The sequence below is a fragment of the Myotis myotis genome, unplaced genomic scaffold, assembly GCF_014108235.1.
Source record: "Myotis myotis isolate mMyoMyo1 unplaced genomic scaffold, mMyoMyo1.p scaffold_m19_p_1, whole genome shotgun sequence".
Classification (NCBI taxonomy): Eukaryota; Metazoa; Chordata; class Mammalia; order Chiroptera; family Vespertilionidae; genus Myotis; species Myotis myotis.
In genome coordinates this window covers 210,899,715-210,920,403 of record NW_023416313.1, presented here as the reverse complement: position 1 = coordinate 210,920,403, position 20,689 = coordinate 210,899,715, and the positions used below count along the sequence as shown (strand labels likewise).

The following is a 20,689-nucleotide window of genomic DNA, read 5'->3' as shown; positions in this document are numbered from 1 at the left end:
ATATATTTTAAAAAATGAAATTGTTATTAAAAACAAAGGCATTGCAAATATCAGCTTCTCTAGGAGAAGATAGATATGTCTGCATTTTACATTAGATCATGAAGTTGGACAAATAATTTATGTACCATCCTGTCTTTCCCTCAACTTATAGAAGGGAGAAGAGAAAACTGAGAAAACTGGGTTCTCTCTCAGAATTTGTCATTATTTTTCTGTGGGATAATGCACCTCTATGAACTGCAGTTTCATTTTATGTAAATTTAGGTGATTTAATAAGATGAATTAAGAATCTTTAATTTTGGAGAACTTTGTTGATAGTCTAAGGAGATAAGCTAGTTTCAAGATAACAAAGAGCTATCCCCACAACATTTAAGATAGAATAATATTTATGCCAGTTCAATTAACTATTAATTTTATTAAAAACTTCCAATATGCCAGTCACTATGCTAACCTATTAATATACATTTTCTATTTTTACTACTCTCTGAAACATTAAGTTGTAGTATTATTATTTTGCCCTTTCAACACAGTAGAGCTGAGGCTTAGAGAATATTATTAGCCCAAGATCTCACAGTTGTTAAGAGTTGCATCTTGGGTACTCCAGGGGTTGTGAATATGAATGGTGTGGTCTTAACAATTGTGCTATGATAAAAAAAAGTTATTGTCTTAGTATATGCACAATGACTTGCAGTGTCAGAACAATAAAGTCATCTGTAACTTAACTAGTAATGTTTGTTGAAATTTAGAACAGATCCGGCTAGAAGCTAATTCCAGCAGGACATAATAAAATGCAAAAAGTTCATCAAAAGGTTGATGAAGCTTGAGGCTTCAGCAGGGCTAAACATCTGCATATATTATTGCCTGCTGTCAGACAGCCAAAGGCAGTTCCCCCAACCTGACAATGCCTATTGTATACCAAACCTTATCTTTGATATGTGTATCTGCTTTGCTTTAGGGCAATTTGTGTTAATAAAAAGGTGGGGATCCAGAGATTCAAAGAACTTGTTTACTGAAGCTAGGTCTCCTCTGGCTCCCCAAAATGCCTTCCAAATTTATATTTCATGTCTAGTCTCTTTATTAATTTACTGCAGCCCCTTCTACAGATTCCTGAACCCTTCTAGATGTAGGAAAAGACCCTCTGCAAGATCCCAAGTCACAGTAACTTTCTCTTCTTTGCTACCTGCTCTTGTTCAAAGATCAGTGTCTGGCAAGCAGGTTCTAAAAATGAAAGTAATGAAGGGAGTTTAACTCTACCAGCTATGTAAACATCTGTAAAGCCTCTAAAATTAAAATAGTGTAGAACCATGTGAACAGACAGATCAATTAAATAAAATAAAAAAACTCAGAAAGATATCCAAAACATTTAAAAATTTCATATATTAAAAAGAATGGCATGTCAAATATTGCAAAATAGATATATCTTTTAATTAATTGTATTGAGACAACTGCGTGGACATTTAGGCAAATAAAAGACTGGCTCCTTAACATATATCATGCAACAATTCAGTGGTCTCAACGTAAAAATAAAATTATACATGCATGACAACATTTATTTATTACCTGGGATTGCAACCAGCTTTTCTAATTTGGTCTCAAATATTCATAAAAACTATAAGATTAATACGTTGACTCCATTAAAGCAAAATGAACAAAAATGTATTGCATGAAGCACTAGACTGGAGGAAAAATCAAAAGACAATAACAAACTGAAAGAAATACCTGTAATTTTATCTCTGATAAAGAACTCATAATGAAAGAACAAAGCAGAACTGACTATCCCCATACTTGTAGAGCTGGGTCTTCAGCCTGACCACCCCCTCCCCCGAGGGAGTGACCACAGGAATGCCATAAATGTCCTAACTCCCCCAACCACCGCCTGAGTGGACCAATGAAGCTCCAGGAACACAGCTAAGGTCCTAATAAGGCTATACCATAGAATGTTCCCTATGCGTCGCTGTTGACCAATCAGGACATAGTGAGGGAGGGCTCAAACCCTAGAATGTGTTGGTCACTTCCTGACCACTGTGCTGTAAGACCCTGCTGAAAAACCCTGACCAAGGTGACCAATCTCTGTAACCCATGCCACTTAGCTAAGCCCACCCTAATGACTAGTCCCATATAACCTTTGTTCTCCTGGGGCTCGCTCTCTCGTCTCGCTGCTGCGTCGGTAAAGAGGCCGGGAGCCAAGCCCGGGTTTGAATAAAGACTCTTTGCTTGTGCATCGGAAGAGGCTCCCTGGTGGTTGATTTTTGGGGACCCAGAAATCTGGGCACAACAATAAAGCTAGAAAAAGCATTGGCAAAGTCTAAAATCTTGTCAACACATTCTTTAGAGAGATGAAAAAACTGGTAATCTCAAAACTGCTCATGACAATGGACAAGGAGTCAAATCCTATTAAAATGAATGTAGAAGTATTTGACAACTATTCATAACCTTTTATTCTTTTATCCAGAAATCCCAGTTCTAGAATACTGCCATAAAACTGTTATGCCAAAAAAGCAAACAACCTGCATATCAAGTTATTTGTAAAAGCACATTATTGAAAACACACAAACATCCATCCACAAGAGATTGCTGGAATATACTTCAATGCATGCACACAATTAAATACTAATAAATCATTTTCAAAAAAATGTAGAAGGTTTATCATTTCTTAAATGTTTGATTAACTATACTGTTCTTTACCCTCCAATAAAACATTTTAATTGTTATACCATAAGAAAGGAAAAGTAAACCTTATAATTTGTCAACGGTGTGATTTCCTCTTAGTCTGTGATATATTTCCTTCACATTTGCCAAGAAAATCCAGAAGAAAAAAAAGAGTAAAATGACAAAGAAAACTACTCCTCAGATAATGGCAAAAAAACAAGTATGCTACAATAACTCTCAGAACACCAACTTTGAATTTAAATACTAATGGCTATTGACAGATATATGTAGAAAATTGCAAGCAAAGCTTCTAAATTGTGATTTTATAGCTTTTCTCTTTAACAAAATCAATTTTGCCTATGTTCTCAAATTTAAAATATTTCTAAAAACTATCATCAATCTCTGTTCAGGCTTCTTTTATTTTTCCTATTGAAAAAAAAATCAGTGTGAGACTGGAGATATCATAATTATTTAGAGTATGTACTAGGTATAATAAGTATTGAGCCAAATTTAATGTATATAACAAATATGCAAAAGCTCTTCACAAGAAGAAATACATAGCAATTTTAGTTGATAAAATAAAGTTTTTTTCTTGTTTTATAAGTCACAGAAGCAGAATAAACTATATTGAATAAAATATTATAGTGTGATATTGAAATGGTTAAGTAAGGAACTTTAAAATGTATCCTTCTATAAAAGTAACAAAAATAGTGACAAGAAATAAAACACACACATACAAACACACACACACATATCATAATCAACCTTTTGTAAATCTGGAAATTATCAAAAGTAACTCAGGAAACACTATTCAACAAAAATGATGGAATCATATTAAAACAGCAAGTTTCTGTTGTCTTAATTTGCCATTCTATTCCCACTCCCTAGCTTAGGGTTAACCTTGAAAACTAATCCACATTATTGGTATTAGTGAAGCACAATTTCCTAAAAACACATATTACATTCCACTAAAATAGATACAAGTAGAAATGGAAGGTAAGAATAGACCTATAACAAGTAAAAGTATTGATTCAATAATATTTAAAAAAAAACAACACTTAAGCCTCAACCGGCATGGCTCAGTGTTTGAGCATCGATCTATAATCTATGAACCAGGAGGTCACAGTTCAGTTCCTGGTCAGGGTGCACGCCCTTGTTCTGGGTTGGCTCCCCAATAGGGGGCATGCAGGAGGCAGCCTATGGATGATTCTCTTTCATCATTGATGTTTCTATTCCTCTTTCCCTCTCCCTTTCTCTCTCTGTAATCAATACAAATATATTTAAAAACAAATAAAAATCCACTTCCAACCAAAAAAAAACAAAAAAAAATTGAAGCTTTCAGTGGTGTAAGATGGCTACCAGTATCCTTGGTCTCTATCCATTAGATGCCAGTAGTTTCCCCCCTCCAATATCAACATGTTTATGACATGTTATGTGAAAACATTGCCAAATATTCGCTTTGGAGCAAACCTTCTCCCACAAAGAACTACCACTCTGAAAGAGGGGCTGTTCTTTCTTTCAGGACTGCTGGCCACAAAAATGACATAACCCTAGAGCTATTGGGACTTCCAAGTGGAAGTTGAAAATGAAGCCAATAGAACAACAGAGCACAGAAATGGGAGGATCTGAACCCACAGGGTACGATTTCAGTCACTTGATCAAGCCTCACCTGCATGCTGTTGTACTTCTGGACATTGTAGTGACATAATCTGTTGGGGGCCAGATGTAAGCTGGCAAGGTCCTTGCACCTGAAGGGGCTATCAAGGCTGGGACCCTTACCCACACAGTTTTCCCAGACTTGTTTGGATGGCAATTATCAGTAGAATGGGGTTAACATTTGTAGAATGAGAACAGCCTTTCATAGCTTGCCAAGAAGTCTGTGACTATTTACTGAGATATGCTGTACTGAGAACTTGTCCTTCTGCTGTGTCTCTCCCTTAGAGATTAAGAGGAACAAAGAATACATTCCTCTTGACAGACCTCCGATTCAGTGTGTTGTGTATACATAGGATTGTATAGCTAATAAACTCGCTTCAGTTCATCAAGAGAACTGGGGTCCTCCCGACCCCGCTTTCCTGTCTTTCTTTCTTTTCTCAATTCCCACCTCCCTGCCTCAGCCCGGCTCAACCCTGTCAGGCTGGCCCTGACAGATCTGGTGCCCGAGCTCAGGGACTGAGGAACTGGGAAAAAGACGGTGAGGAACTCCGTCGGGCTTGGAGAGACGACGTGAGGATCTCCTCCGGATAAAGAGTGCACTCGTTAAGGTAACGGAGGAGCAATTTTTTGATAATCGGGAGTAAAGCATGGGGCAATTAGAATCTAGAGAAAATGCCCTTTATGGGCAAATGTTAAAGTTTATGTTCAATAGTAGAGGAACTAAGGTTAATGACAAGCAAGTAGAAAAATTTTTAAAATTCATTCAGGAGGTCTGCATTTCCTTATCGAATTTAATACGGGATTATTTAGATCCCAGGCATGACCATAATCAACCGTCTCTTAAGCCAGAAAAAAGGGAGAAGCAGCGTGATAGCACAAAACAGGGGTCTAAAAAAGACAGTATATTAAAAAGAAATAATGTAACTTTTAAAGACAATTTAACTCCTCAAAATGAGGAGGATTTTGAGGAAGCTGCTGCTCTCTGTCATGACGATAATACAGGTATTGTTCAGGCAAAAGAGGAGGAAGAATGTTTTTCTGCTGGAACTGAAGAGGGCAGTGATATAGAGGATGTGTTGGAATGCTTTTTAGAAACATTAAAGCTTCTTGGCAAGAAAAAGAGAAGCCACGGGGGCCGTTCCCGCCGCTCTCCGCTGCCTTGTGCAGCACCAGTTCCACTTTCCCCTCTGCAGATGGCTTTGCAGGAGGCACGAAAGTGTGGTGAGGAATTGGGCATTCACGCCTTCCCTGTTATGGAACAGGTGAACCCTCACACGGGACAGCGTGAGCGTGCTTATGACCCGCTTCCTTTTAAAGCCTTAAAAGAGTTAAAAACAGCCTGTGCTCAGTATGGGCCCACTTCCCCTTATACTTTAACCATCTTGGAAACTATGGCCTCAGAGGCTCTCCCACCTAATGATTGGAGAGCTATTGCCAAGGCCTGTTTATCAGGAGGGGATTATCTCTTGTGGAAATCAGAATATGATGAAAAGGCTAAGGAACAAGCTTCTCGTAATCGAGCTGCCCAGATTAATATTTCTTATGAAATGCTGGTAGGTGAAGGAGTCTATGATGATACCCACAATCAAATTCAATACCCCCAGGAAGCTTATGGACAGATTAATGGAGCTGGGGTCAGAGCCTGGAAAAAGTTACCCACCTCTGGTCAGAAAACAGAGGAGCTCTCAAAAATTATTCAAGGGCCAGATGAAAAGTATCAGGATTTTGTCTCTCGGCTATTACAGGCTGTTGGCCGAGTAGTGGTGGATGGAGAGGCTGGCATGTTAATAGTTAAACAGTTGGCATATGAAAACGCCAACACTGCCTGTCAAGCTGCACTGCGGCCCTATCAAAGAAAGGGGACTCTCTCAGATTATACCCGCATTTGCGCAGATATTGGTCCCTCATATATACAAGGAGTTGCCATTGCGGCTGCATTAAAGGGAACCACCATTGAGAGAATTCTTCAGCAACAATTTAGCACAGGGAAAAGTCAAACATACAAGTGTTACACTTGTGGAGGAACAGGACACATGGCAAAACAGTGTCCTTCTAATAAAGGGGTTAATAGAGGAAATGGCAGAGGTCCCAAACAACCTGGACTATGCCCTAAATGTAAAAAAGGAAAACATTGGGCAAATGAGTGTAAATCTAAGACAGATATCCAGGGAAATTCTTTGCCTCAACACCAGATGGGAAACTACCAAAAGGGGCCAGCCCAGCCACGGCAAAAAACAGGGGCATTGTCTATTTACCCTCCTGTCCCTGTGCCGTCTCAAGGCCAGCAGGCTGCACAGCACCCAGCCCGCCCCAGAGAGCAAAATAGATACAAGAGCTATTCCGAGAAACCCCCAAAAGTGCCGGGCTGGACCTTGGATCCATAGGAATAAGACATTCTGTCTGCCCTGGGTGCTGCCCTTGCCTACTGAAATAAACAAAATATCATTAGATTTAAAACCTCCCACATAGAGAAGAAATGATGATTTTCTTGCATTTCCGATACAGCTACAGCAAATGCCACCGAATCTGAAATTTAAAAATACGTCTGGGATTTCTGTACACGTGTAAAGAGAAAACTGGCTTGAAACTAAGGCGCGCATTGTCCGATTTTGGACATTTAGATAGAGTTTCAAGCTAAAATCTCTTTACAAATATACAAAATAAAACCCAAGACTGATTATTTCCTAAGAAAGATGGCAAAATTTAACCCAAAGGAAAAAAGATGCTGGCTAGATTCTAGCAGCAGAATTGGCATTTCCATAATAAAGAACAGTTTTTAAATACTAATAAAGAATATTAAAAAGTTAATTTCAAGGCTGAAAAGGAAATTCAGTAAAATTGTCTCTGTTACAAAAATTTGCTAAAGAATATGCCTTAAAATAATAAATTGGATTTAAATCTCAAGAATTATTAAAATATACTAATTATAAAAATCTAAGTAGCCCAGGTAAAAGATGGCTACGCCCTTTAATTAAGGCTGGCTTCCCAAAGCAGTTTCTAATAGAGGAAGGGCTAGCCTCCCTTCCCCCAACAGAGCAGGTAGGCCAAAAATTTCCTGCCAGTGACAACTTTTAAAGAGAGGCTTGCTTCCCAGTTTCCCATCCTTGGTAGAAAGAATGTAACTAATTTGCATTTTAATAGTTACCTGTTTTCAGTGAATGGCACCCCAAGGCTTAGGAGTTTACTAAATTGAATTAGATATTCTGAAATAACAAAATGCTAAAATATTAATCTAAATTTCCCTCACAAAAAATCTAGTAGACAGAATTAAATCTATTTGATTATGTCTTGTATTTTTAAAGTATGTTTTTTAAAAATGTTACTGATTTTAAAATACTAAATATTTAACTTGCCAGCTAAGAGTTTAAAGTTCTGGTTACATAAATTGGGAGAAATCATATAATTATAATAAAATTTCAACATTTATCTAATTAAAAAAGAGAATAAATTCTATAATCCCAACCAAAATTTTTAAATACTAAGATCAGTTTTAATTTAATTGATATCTCTTAATAATTATAAAAGGTATATAATCTTTAAATTATATATACACATATATATTTAATAGTTTTTTAAGTTAGATTTCAAAAATATAATCAAGGAATGACTTTAGGACATTTCATGGGCCCTGAAATGTTTTCAAAAGTTTATTCTCTTTTCTTGAAGGATTTTTTAATAAAGCCAATTTAATATACTTGAAATCACACAGAAAGCTTTATCAGATAAATATTAATAAATATATATTTTAAGTTTTTGCCTCTAAGAAAGGGCAAAACAAATTATGTTATTATATATTTCTTAAAATACAGCAGTAGAATTATAAGATATAATTTAATATAACAAAAGCTCATTAATAATTTTTAATATTTTACAATAGCATATTAACATTTATTCCAAACAAGCTTACAAACTAATTGTTTGGCAGGAATTTAATAAAAACATAAAAGGATTTTATCCCTTCCACTGTGTGGAAGGCCCCCTGGGAAGGCACTTAAGCATTCTATATTGACCTCTCTTGCCCTTTTTGCCAAGGGGGTCCCTCTTCCAATTGTCCACAGCTGTTACCCAAGCTCTCTGTTCATACTGAGGTTGAAGCCTCATGGTGGCTGGTACCATGGATCTGTCTCTTGCCTAATTGCGTAAGCTGGGCCCTCTCTAGAGAAGAAATCTGGGTTCTCCATGATCAATGCCGGGGCCCCGCCAGTAGGCGAGGGGACCCAAAGGCAGTTACTGAGCATGGAGGCCACAGGGGCATACGCTACCAAGGAGACAAAACTAAACCTCACATCACCCTGCTTGGCCCCGGAGGATGGCTGGTTAGTCAACGACGGGTAAGACCCCTGTGGGAGGGGCAACCTAAGACAGGCACAGTCACAGGGAGCCTCAGGGGAGAACTTGGGGGTCAACAGAGGTGGGGCAGAGATCCTCACTCCCCCCCACTATGCAGGGGCTTGAACACTCGCCCCTTCTGAGGGAGGTCTCCTGTCCCCATGGCTGCTGCGCTTCCCATGCCCAACTCAGATTGGGACCCAGATAAAAGAAAGAGACTTAGCCCAGCCGAGATTGATACCCAGATAACAGAGACTTAGCTAACAGCAGCTACCCTATATCTAAATCCAGCTTAACATCAGGAATGCTCAGGGCCTTCTCAAGGATGCAAAATAATCCTTTCCATTAATATTTGCAGTGTAAACTAAGATTGTTATTAAAGTATTAAATTTAACAGTAAAATAATAGTCAAGTTTTCAGATTAATTAAAACTAGCTCAAAAAGTATTAACCAAAATTTTCATTTCATAGATAAATTGCTTAACATACTATAAACCTAAAGCAGTCATATTTTTATACAAAAAATTAAAATTAAAGTTATCAAGACTACACTAAAAAATTTCTAAAAACCTCCTAATATTAAAAAATAAAAAAGGGGGGATAGTGGAATCATAACCTGTTAAGTAAATGCCTTAACTGCTTTAATATTTTTACTTGAAAATTAATTTTTTCATTTATAATGCTAATAGCAAGACACCCATGAAAATATACATGGTGTAAAAATAAGCCAAAGAAAAATCGTTTGGACAAAAATTAAAAGAATCCCAAGTCTAAATTATAGATATGATTCCTTTATTAACCTTTGGTCGAGAATACATTTGTATATTTTCAGAAAACAACTCCAAGACCATGTGGATTCCTGCAACAGAGAGGAATTATCAGGACTGCTCCAGCCACAGAATAGCAGTGGCCTCATGAGACAACGAGAAGAGAAGCAGTCCAGAAATAAAGACGGTGAAGACGCCTTATCATGCTAGCAGTCAGCAGCTGTGCATCGCTGCAAGTTGCCCAGGACCAAACCAGAGAGGGTCGGACCTGCATTGCCACCATTTGTCCACCATCCAGAACTGAAATATTACTGCTGACATGTACACATAAAAAACTGTCAGACACTGAAACATGAACTTCGCCTAAAAAACAAAGAAGGGGGATCTGTTGGGGGCCAGATGTAAGCTGGCAAGGTCCTTGCACCTGAAGGGGCTAGGAAGGCTGGGACCCTTACCCACACAGTTTTCCCAGACTTGTTTGGATGGCAATTATCAGTAGAATGGGGTTAACATTTGTAGAATGAGAACAGCCTTTCATAGCTTGCCAAGAAGTCTGTGACTATTTACTGAGATATGCTGTACTGAGAACTTGTCCTTCTGCTGTGTCTCTCCCTTAGAGATTAAGAGGAACAAAGAATACATTCCTCTTGACAGACCTCCGATTCAGTGTGTTGTGTATACATAGGATTGTATAGCTAATAAACTCGCTTCAGTTCATCAAGAGAACTGGGGTCCTCCCGACCCCGCTTTCCTGTCTTTCTTTCTTTTCTCAATTCCCACCTCCCTGCCTCAGCCCGGCTCAACCCTGTCAGGCTGGCCCTGACAATAATCCAATAACTTATTTTCTTGACCTAGCCAGTTTGATTGGGTTTTCTCTAATGTACAACAAAAATAGCTCTAAACAATCTATCTTTACAATCTAAGTACATAAATTCACAAATTAGTATTTATACATCAAAATGCAAAGACAGTTAATTTTTCCTTCCATATGATTTATGATAGCTTCTATTTCCTTCCAAGAGGTAATCCATACAGAATTAAAGCTATTTTGCATGCTCTATGTTTCAGATAAATGTATGCTATTGTAAGCCTCTTCAATATAACTCTTTGCTAAGGTTTCTGCATTTAATATGTCTATTGTTAATAAAATTCATTTATTAAGACTCTGATAAAAGGGGCTACTCATATAACCTTGCTTTATTTTTATTCTCTTAATTTTAAAAAGATGAAAATTATGTATCCAATGTGACAATTCCCACTGGGAGTAAAACTGTAGTATTCTTTATGTGATTCAGTTCAGTGAGCTGTACTTGACAATCATGTCACCCTTGGGTGGTGCTAAAAAATACATAAATCTGAGTAAGATTTAATCATGGTGTGAATCTGTCACTGTTTTGTAAGGTATTCTAGGAAACACGCTGTGGATTAGTCTGTCAAAAATCTGTCTGCTTGATTGCAATTAAAAAGTGAAAACACTTTTTGAAATTGATCTACACAAAGGAATAATTATGTTAAGGAGTTTGATTTATACAAAGGAAATTTTAGCTTATGTCAATTTTGGGTATTTTTAAAAATATATATTTTTTTTATAGATTTTAGAGAGGAAGGGAGAGGGAGAGAGAGGTAGAAACATCAATGATGAGAGAGAATCATTGACGGGCTTCCTCCTGCACGGCCCCTACTGTTTAAGCCTGCAAACCAAGTGTGTGTCCTTGACCAGAAACAAACCTGGACCTTTCAGTCTGCAAGCCACGATGCTCTATCCACTGAGCAAAACCGGCTAGAGTAATTTTGGGTATTTTAACTAAGTTACATGATTTTTACTCTACACAAATTTCACTGCCTGTAATTTAATGTACACATACTTCTCAACATATATTATTTGATATAATTTTTATAAGATACATTAGATAATAGCAGCTGAGATTATTTTACATAAGAGATATGATGAGCACCAATTTTTTTCTTTAATTTGATATACCTGCCCAAAGGCCAGATACATTTCATCTTTAATTTGATATATTTCCCCAGCACAATTCCAGACACTCCATTCTTTACTCATTTACTTCCTTTTTCACAGAAGAAAATGACTATGCAAAGAATCTTTACAGAGGTATGAGCAGAAATAGTCCTTTAGCTGAGTTCATACTCCCAAAACGACTGATAATGGACAAAACGAAATCAGTAAACCTACTTTGCCATGGAAAACTCACAATCATTTTCAGAGAAATAAAATTATACCATTGCAAAGAATTTCACAATAGCTAATGATAAAAAAGTGGTTATTTTATTCTGAAAATTGAACAGCTTTTTGAAATGTCTTGGTGAAAAAGGAATAGGATATGTGTAAAAATATTTTTATGTGTCTAGCAATAACTGCAATAAAAATGGTAGCATGTTACAAGTCTACAGAACTTTTTTAACTAAAACATTGTTTAACAGTGTGGTAAACCATAGATGACATAAAATTTGTTAACTTAATCATGTTTAAGTGTACAATTCAGTGGTATTAAATGTATTCATATTGTTGTGCAACCATCACCACCGTCTATCTCCAGAACTCTTCATCTTGCAAAGCTCAAATTCTATACCCATCAAACATAACTCCCATTCCCCCTTCGCCAAAACCCCTGTCTACCACCATTATACTTTTCATCTCTATGAATTTTTTTTAATATAGATACCTTGTATAAGTGGAATCATGCAGTATTTGTGTTCTTGTTTGACTCCTTTCATTTAAAATAAAATCACATGATATAACTTTGATTTAACATATTTGATCTTAACTATGTATATTATGATATATTAGTCACTAGAGGCCCGGTGCACAAAAATTTGTGTACTCGGCGGGGAGGGGGGGTCCCTCAGCCCGGCCTGTGCCCTCTCGCAGTCTGGGACCCCTCAGAAGATAACGACCTGCTGCCTTAGGCCTGCTCCCGGGTGGCAGAGGGCAGGCCCAATCCCTAGGTGCAGCCCCTGGTCCAGCTCAGAGCAGGGCCGATTGGGGAGTTGGGGCGCCACCCCCTGTCATGCACAGAGCAGGGCGGATTGGGAGGTTGCGATGCCACCCTCAGTCACGCTCAGGGTAGGGCCGATTGGCGGGTTGGGGCACCACCCCCTGTCACACTCAAGGCAGGGTCGATGGGGAGATTGTGGTACCACCACCTGTCATGTACAGAGCAGGGCCCATCAGGGGGGTTGGGGCTCCATACCCTGACACGCACAGAGCAGGGTCAATCAGGGGGTTGGAGAGCTCCCCACTGTCACTCACAGAGTAGGGCCAATAGGGGAGTTGGGGCACCGCCCCCTGTCACACACAGAGAAGGGCTCATCAGGGGGTTGGAGCGCCACCTTCTATCACCCACAGAGCAGGGCCAATCAGGGGGTTGGGGCGCCGCCACTGTCACACTCAGGGCAGGGCTGATGGGGAGGTTGTGGCCCCGGCCCCTGTCACACACAGAGCCGCAGGGTGATCAGGGGGTTTGGGCGCTGCCCCCTGTCATGCTGATCCCGGTGCCAGGAGTCCTCTCAGCTCCGCTGATCCCAGTGTTGGAAGGCATATTACCCTTTTAGTATATAGGATTGAGGCCTGGTGCATGGGTGGGGGCCAGCTGGTTTTCCCTGAAGGGTGTCCTGGATCAGGGTGGGGGTCCCCACTGGGGTGCCTAGACAGCCTGGGTGAGGGGATGATGGCTGTTTGCAGCTGGTCACACACCCTTCAGGGTGGGGGTCCCCACTGGGGTGCCTGGCCAGTCTGGGTGCGGGGCTGAGGGCTGTTTTCTGGCTGGCGGGTGACTGAAGCTCCCAACCGCTCCTTTTTTTCTTTTTCTTTTTTTTATTCTGGGCCAGCTTTAGCTCTGGCTCCAGCTCTGAGGCCTCTGCTGCTGAAAGCAGGTATCTGGTTTGTTTAGGTTCTATAATCAAAACTGTATCAACTCCAGCTCTGAGATCCCAGCCGGCTGAAAGCTGGTTTCTGGGGTTTTGTTTAGCTTCTATATTTGTTACAATGTTTCAAACTGCAAGCTCAGAGGCCGGCAAGGCAGGCGGGGAATGTTGGAGTCTTCCGTCACTGAAGCAAGCAAGCCTCATGTTAGCTTCCAGCTGCCTGGCCGCCAGCCACCATCTTGGCTGGCAGTTTATTTGCATATCATCCTGATTAGCCAATGGGAAGGGTAGCGGTCGTACGCTAATTACCATGTTTCTCTTTTATTAGATAGGATTATACAAAAGCAATTTAAATCTTTTTTGAGTTTCTTAGATTTGTTACTAAAATAATCAAATTCATAGGTTGAATAAATGTAAAAGCTTAAGGAGGATCCAGGCATAAATAGCTCCTCACTATTTGATATAATAAAATATAGCTCCAAACATTTTCTTCTTCAACAATTTTTTAGTCATGGATGGTGTGGCTCAGTTAGTTGGGACATCAAACATTATTAGTAAAGGGTTTGATCCCTGGTTGGGATATGTCAGGGAGGCAAGCAATCCATGTTTCTCTCTCTCACCAATGTTTCTTTTTTTTTGTCTTTCTTTCTCTCTCTCTCTCTCTCTCTCTCTCTCTCTCTCTCTCTCTCTTTCTCTCTCTCCTCTCTTCACCCCCCCCCCAACTTAAATCAATAAAACATATCCTCAGGTGAGAATTTTTTAAAAATTGGTAAAATAAATTATTTATAGAAAAAATTTTAAAGTAGTAAGGTTATATACTTTTAAGTACATTGTGTATGTACTCACATAATCCCTGAAATACATGGAGAGAAGAAAAAATGAATCAGACACATGTACTGAAATGGTTGCAGTGTTATTTCATAGGTGGTGAGAGCTGATTCTTATGTTACTCTTTCTTAAATTTCCTGACTTAATAAAAATATATCTAAATGCAGGGAAAATATTTTCCCTTAAAGTATAGGCAAGTAGTATTTACGTGCAATATCTGTGCACTGATTCGCACAGTGATGGAGAAGAAAACCTTTAGCTTGTCATTGGGGCAGTTAATGCTTTCTGCTATGTAGTTATATTAGCTAATGCTGTCCTCATTGTCAGCATCTTCTCTCATAGGACTTCATGGATTACAATTTCACATGCCAAGCCCTCATTGCTAGTTTGGAACACTGAACTCATAGACAAAACATATTTTTCAGGTAGGTAGCTTATTTTATTTATAGTTTTCTTCTAAGAAAACACACCTCTGTCTGTAGTAGACATTTTCATAAGTATGTTCCAAACTCTAAGAAGCTAACATATACATGTTTGCCCACCCACTAAACCTCCGAGGGAAACCAAAGGCCAGAAGAGGCACAAAAACTTAGCCAATTTCCTGGTTCATGCTCTGCATTTTTTCCCTGAGTATCATAATCTAAATTGGATCTCCTCTGCCCTGCTTGCAATAGACATCCTCCAAAAGGCTGGAGGCACCCCTATTCTACTCCTCGCTGTTTTCATTGTCAGCCAGATTGTTGAACAGGGTCATGTGCAATGTATAATCTTCTCCTGAAAATAGCATTGCCCTAGCAGTGGTTAATCTATGAAAGCCTGAAAATTAAAGGAAATCTTTTAACTTCAAGTAACATAAAGCAGGGATTTGAGATGGTGTGTCAGTCTCTTGCTTTGCCTTTGATATTCAGATCCCTTTCTGAGCCCACTTAGACATTTGCTAGACCTCCAGGTATGAGGGATGCCCCTTTGTTTTGACATCAAAGCCCTCAAGAGGAGGGTGTGGAATGCAAAGGAGAACTGTGAGCTCCAAAGGACACGATTAAGCTATAATTGGTAAGCAGGTGCAGCTCAATGAATAAAATCCATAGGAGAGAACACTCAAGTTGAAAACTTTAAAAATATCATCTGGTTTGTCTCCCCCCTCCCTTTTTTTTTTTTAAAAACATAACAGTGCACAGCTAATAACAGGAGATATGGAATCCTTGAGTTTTGTGCAGAGTTTGCTGATTAAGGTGGCAAACAATGGCAAGAAAAACAAACTAAATATTTGTCAAAAGTGGGTTAGCCCTGGCCTATGTGGCTTAGTTGGTTGAGCATCATCCCATGAACTAAGAGTTTGCCAGGGTCAATTCTCAGTCAGGGTACATGCCTGGGTTCCCAGCTCGAGACCCAGTAGGGGACGTGCAGGAGGTAGCCGATCTCTCTCTCTCTCTCTCTCTTTCTCTCTCTCTCTATCTCCATCTCTATTCCTCTCTCTCTAAAACTTAATGAAAATGCTTTTAAACAACCGGATTAAAAGATTGCAGGCCCTGAAAGAGAGCTATTTCCAGTTCCAGTTGGTTACAGCCAAGTAGAATATGCTGTGACCCATCATCTACCTTACTTTCCTCATGAAATTCTTACCCCGACCGCTGATAGAGTGATGTGTGTTCCATTGGAGCCTGTGGGTTACCTTCCAATGCCAAGCAAACCACGTCCTGGAATTCATCCCGTTGGAGTGTGGCTGCTCTGAGAAGTGAAGCCATTTGTCTGGGCAGACGCTCAACAGAAACTTAATGGGAAGAGACTCTGATTGCTGGCACTGGATTTGCTTCACAACAACTAGCTGACACCTATTTGTAAGAAGCTGAGAAAAGATAGGCATTCAGGTAATGGGATGGAATTAAGCACTAGATTGAACTGCTGGGTTATAGAAGGATCTACTAAGCAGTTATCAGTCTAGTGTTGAGAGTTGCATTCAATTTTGGCTACAAAATTATGCTTTTTCACACACACACACACACACACACACACACACTCACACACACCTGATTTTTCACTGTCAAAAAAAGTTCTCTGACCATTCAAACAAAAGTATTTTTTGAATACAACAAAAATATTCTAATATGGAGAGTAACATATGTAGATTTTGTTATTTCTTTTATTTTATTTAACACAATAATCTAGGTTTCATTCCGAACAAAATGTGTGTATGTGTATGACTTTGTGTGGTGTCTTTGTTATCGTACTATTGTTGTTTTTTTGGCTTTATGGTCCAAAGTGGCCACTTGTAAAATGAGTTCATTAGATTACGTAGTGTGTAAGGTCTTTTCTACCTCATTGATATCAATTTCCCCAATAGCTTAGCTAAAAACACATAGCAAATTACAACAAGCTGAAGATTTTCATTCTCTTATAACGCTCATGAAAGTCAAATACAAAATTATTTTTCCCTAACAAACTAGGGAAGTATCTGAAAATGTCTTTAATTGAGATGTTTACAAAGTATTTTTTCAATAATATAAAACTGTCTTAAGTCTTGTTACACATACATTACCATAGACCTTTAAACCATTGTAACAATTTGCTTTTATGAGCCGTGACGAAGTTCCATTTCACCAAATTCTCATCAGTATGAATCATCTATACTAATAAAAGGGTAATATGCTAATTAGAACAGATAGACTGGACATCTTCCAGATGTCATTCCAGATGTCCTTCATGACAAAGCTGGGGCCCGGCCCCAGGCGAAGCCACCTGGGGTCCCAGATGCCTGCAGCCGGCCTAGGGGAAGCCTCCCTGGATCCCGGGTGCCTGCGGCCAGCCCAGGAAAAGCTGCCTTGGGTCCCAGGTGCCTGTGGCCGGCTGGAGGGAGGGAAGCCCTGGTCTCGGTGCCAGAGAGAAGCCAGTGTCAGCAGCCCAGGGAAGGAAGGCCTACTCTTGCACAAATTTTCGTGCAACGGGCCTCTAGTTCCTCTTTAATAAATTGGTTGGTTAAAAAAATATTATTTTATTATTTGTTATTAGTCCTGAGCCTAAATTCATACTTGTTTATTTGTATTTAATCAGTGTCTTTTGTATTGTTTTGTCTAGCTTCATCACTAAATATTCATACTTTATTTATGAGTTTATTAAAACATCGGCTCTATGTCACAGTTGTTTGTATACATCCAGATTTGTTAGACGATTTTATTGATGCACTAGAGGCCTGATACATGAAATTCATGCAAGAGTAGGCCTTCCTTCCCCTGGCTGCTGGCACCAGTTTCCCTCTGGAACCCGGGACCCAGGCTTCCATTGCAGCCCAGCTATGTCCGGAAGGTCGTCCAGAAGGATGTCCGGTCTAATTAGCATGTTATACTTTTATTATTATAGATGATTGACATACAAAAAGTTGTACATATTTAATATATACAACTTAATGAATTTGTAGATAGCTATCCTCACAATTTATGCTGTAAACACAACCATTACCTCCAAAACTTTCCTCCTGTCCTCTTTATTAATTATTACTGTTTTTGTTTAATAACAATAGAATATAATATCTACCCTCTGAATAAATTTTTATGGCACAGTATTGTTAACTGTTACCACTATGCTATATAGTAGATCTCTATCTAAGAATCATTAATCTTCTATAAACAAACTTTGTACCCTTTGACTAATACCTCCCCATTTCTTCCTATCCCCAGCCCATGGCAACCACAATCCTATTTGCTGCTCATCCAAACTACTCATATTTTAATTGCTTTTGGTATTTTTGTTACTTTATAGAAATTGTATTAGTTCAGTATAGTTTCTTTTGGTATGTTTGTGATTTAATTATCACCTAGATCTTTTTCATGGATTCATATATATAACTTTTTAAAACATTATTTCCTCTATTATATTTTATGAATCCTTTTCTTCTGTTCTAATGCTCAAAAATAATATCATATATGTATATTGTAAATATGTTATATAACATATATGCACGCACACATACCACATAAATAAATTATTCATATGACATGTTTGTTCTCATTAAAATAATCTCTTCAGCTTTTTTCTTGGAAATTCTCCCCAGCATTGAATAGATGAATCATTCCCAATTATCTTATTTTCCACACCACTTTTAATTACTGATTCACATTTCAAATTGCAATATACTTTGTTCTATTTCTGCCCCAGGATCTGTTGCACTATCAGAGGTGTGGCCTTTAAATGCACATTGATAGCCCACTGAGCAGTAGGGTGAATAGGAATTGGAAATGCTTTTGGCCACCTTAGAACACAGTTTTTTGAGTGTTACAATTTGCATTTCAATTATAAAGTGGTAAAGAATAAATGGGATGCAGTAGCTGATCACATTAATCTGAAAACCCTTTAACATATGATGGCAGCCTTTTGAATATCCTGTGAGACAGGAAGAATTTGGGGACCTGTTACCATATGGCAATGATGAAATAGAAGCCCTGAGATTTCAGTGACATATCATATCTAAAGTCACCCCAAGTTGGTAATCCAACTAGTAGGCTTCAATAAAGGTTACTTCTGCTGAACTTATTGTAGCATATGCTAATTTGGTATAAAACAGAATGAGACACTAATCCTCATATTTTTCATGGGCTTTGTTTGCCATGGCCAAATTATCTCATACCAGCCTGTATACCATTGTGCCACAGTGATGTTTAATGTAAAAGCAAAACCAAATTGTGGACATTGGTGTCAACATTTTCATTTTCGTATACAGAGAGTTACAGCTTTTGAGGACCTTTAAGGATAACAAAATGGAGTTATTGGTTTTTCAATTTGATTCTAAGAATATCATGCCAGCCCCTAAAGTCTAGATTCCTATAGGTGCTTTTTAATAAGACCAAGGTAGGAAACTTGGTTCATTTATGAAATAAATATTATTCATTATCACAGTTGCACTTTCAATTCCAAACAATGGTCCCATCACTCCAAGCTCAGAAATATATTCTGTTAATTGTGAGAGCAAATAAGAGATATGGCTGCTGACCGGAAGCCATGGCCTGGAATTTGTTGTTCAGCTGCGGTTATTTGTCCTGCTGGTTTATTATATACACTTACACAGGGGCCACTACTACATGCTGAATTACATCACTTTGTCCACTATGATCATAATACCTTTATATAACTATTTTTAAAGAATTTCCTCTCTTTGGGGAATGCAGGTATTTTCTTTCTGATTTGTTGCTTGCTTGCTTGAAATCCATTTATGCTGTTGGAAAGGGTTTAATTACATTTCATCTTTGTACTTGTTGGAACTTATAATTACATTTAAATGTTATTTCAGTAAAAATGCATTGCTTCTTTCTTTCTTTATTAAATATACATTTAGATATTGTCATATATATCAATATCTAAAAACATATGTAGCTTATTTATACCATATATATATATATATATATATATATATATAGAGAGAGAGAGAGAGAGAGAGAGAGAGAGAGAGTAGATATAGATCATGCCTATAATGTACAGAGCACTGTTAACAAATTTGACATAAAAATGGTTGTATAAAGTGTTTTTTTGGTATGTTTCAACTTCTTTTCATATTGAAAGTTGAACACTTCTAGCTAAATGGTGATTTATATGCAAACATTTTTCTTGTCAGCCAAGATTGAAGATGTAAAGGGCCTTCAATAGTCCTGCAGAGCTAAGCAGACATTTGCACCTATTTTTAAAATAATAGCGTTTCCTTTTGCATGCGATTATGCTTTTCATGCAAATATAAAGATCTATAAATTGGAGTCTGCTTGTGGGTCATTGAGCTAAATGGAAGTGAAAAGTGACAAACAGATTGAGAAAAAATGCATCCTAATAGCTGATATTAGTTTGATGGATTCAGAACTAATTTCATCAGAGTTTTCCAAATAAAGCTTCAATAAGCTAAAAATTTGCTATGGCAGATCATGCACAACACTAGAATGTAATTACTTGTTCAATGTTGCCTTATTATTATCGAGGATTATATGTTCAGGATGCTAATTCACAGTCTGCTAGTTATCCAGTTTAATAGATCTTCTTACTTTATCACTAGGAATATATGATGTCAACTTGAAATAGGTACATTTTTTTTTCCTTTAACTATTTGAGTATTTATGTATTTGTTCCAAAACTATTTATTAAATATCTGTAATTTATAAAACAATGTACACTGTACCTAAATACCACTCAGTATCCGTTGCTATATCAAAATATTTAAAGTGGGGAGTTTTATTTGTCTAACCAGTTCATTTTTTCACATAATTGCAGTAGAAATAGACTTATTAAACTGAATACTTATTTGTTAGAGATTATTTAAAGTAACTATAGTTGCATTGCAAAACAAAATCCCTGGAACTCTCTGGCTGTGAGTATGAATTGATAAGAATCCTCTTTAAAAGGTCTGTATCCTCTTCAAAAAGATCCAAGACACTTTTTTAATATATGATTTTGTTTTACATATATCCTTGTTAATTCATTGAAAAAGTATATATTAACCGTTATTATATGCCAGCACTGTGCTATATCCTGTGGGTAAAATAGTGAGCAAAACAAATACAATCTGTGGTTTTATGGGCAATTCTCCTGAGGCATGTGTCCTTTGTCCAG

At 38.0% G+C, this 20,689-nt stretch overlaps 1 protein-coding gene across 1 annotated transcript; it reads left to right on the top strand.

Annotated features, from left to right (window-relative positions):
* The first annotated feature begins 5,289 nt into the window (after positions 1 to 5,289).
* Positions 5,290 to 6,839, top strand: LOC118649185 (endogenous retrovirus group K member 10 Gag polyprotein-like). The gene is made up of 3 exons (XM_036296067.1): positions 5,290 to 5,304; positions 5,418 to 6,582; positions 6,808 to 6,839. The coding sequence occupies exons 1-3, from the start codon at positions 5,290 to 5,292 to the stop codon at positions 6,837 to 6,839; spliced, it is 1,212 nt and encodes a 403-aa protein (XP_036151960.1).
* Positions 6,840 to 20,689: the final 13,850 nt, after the last annotated feature.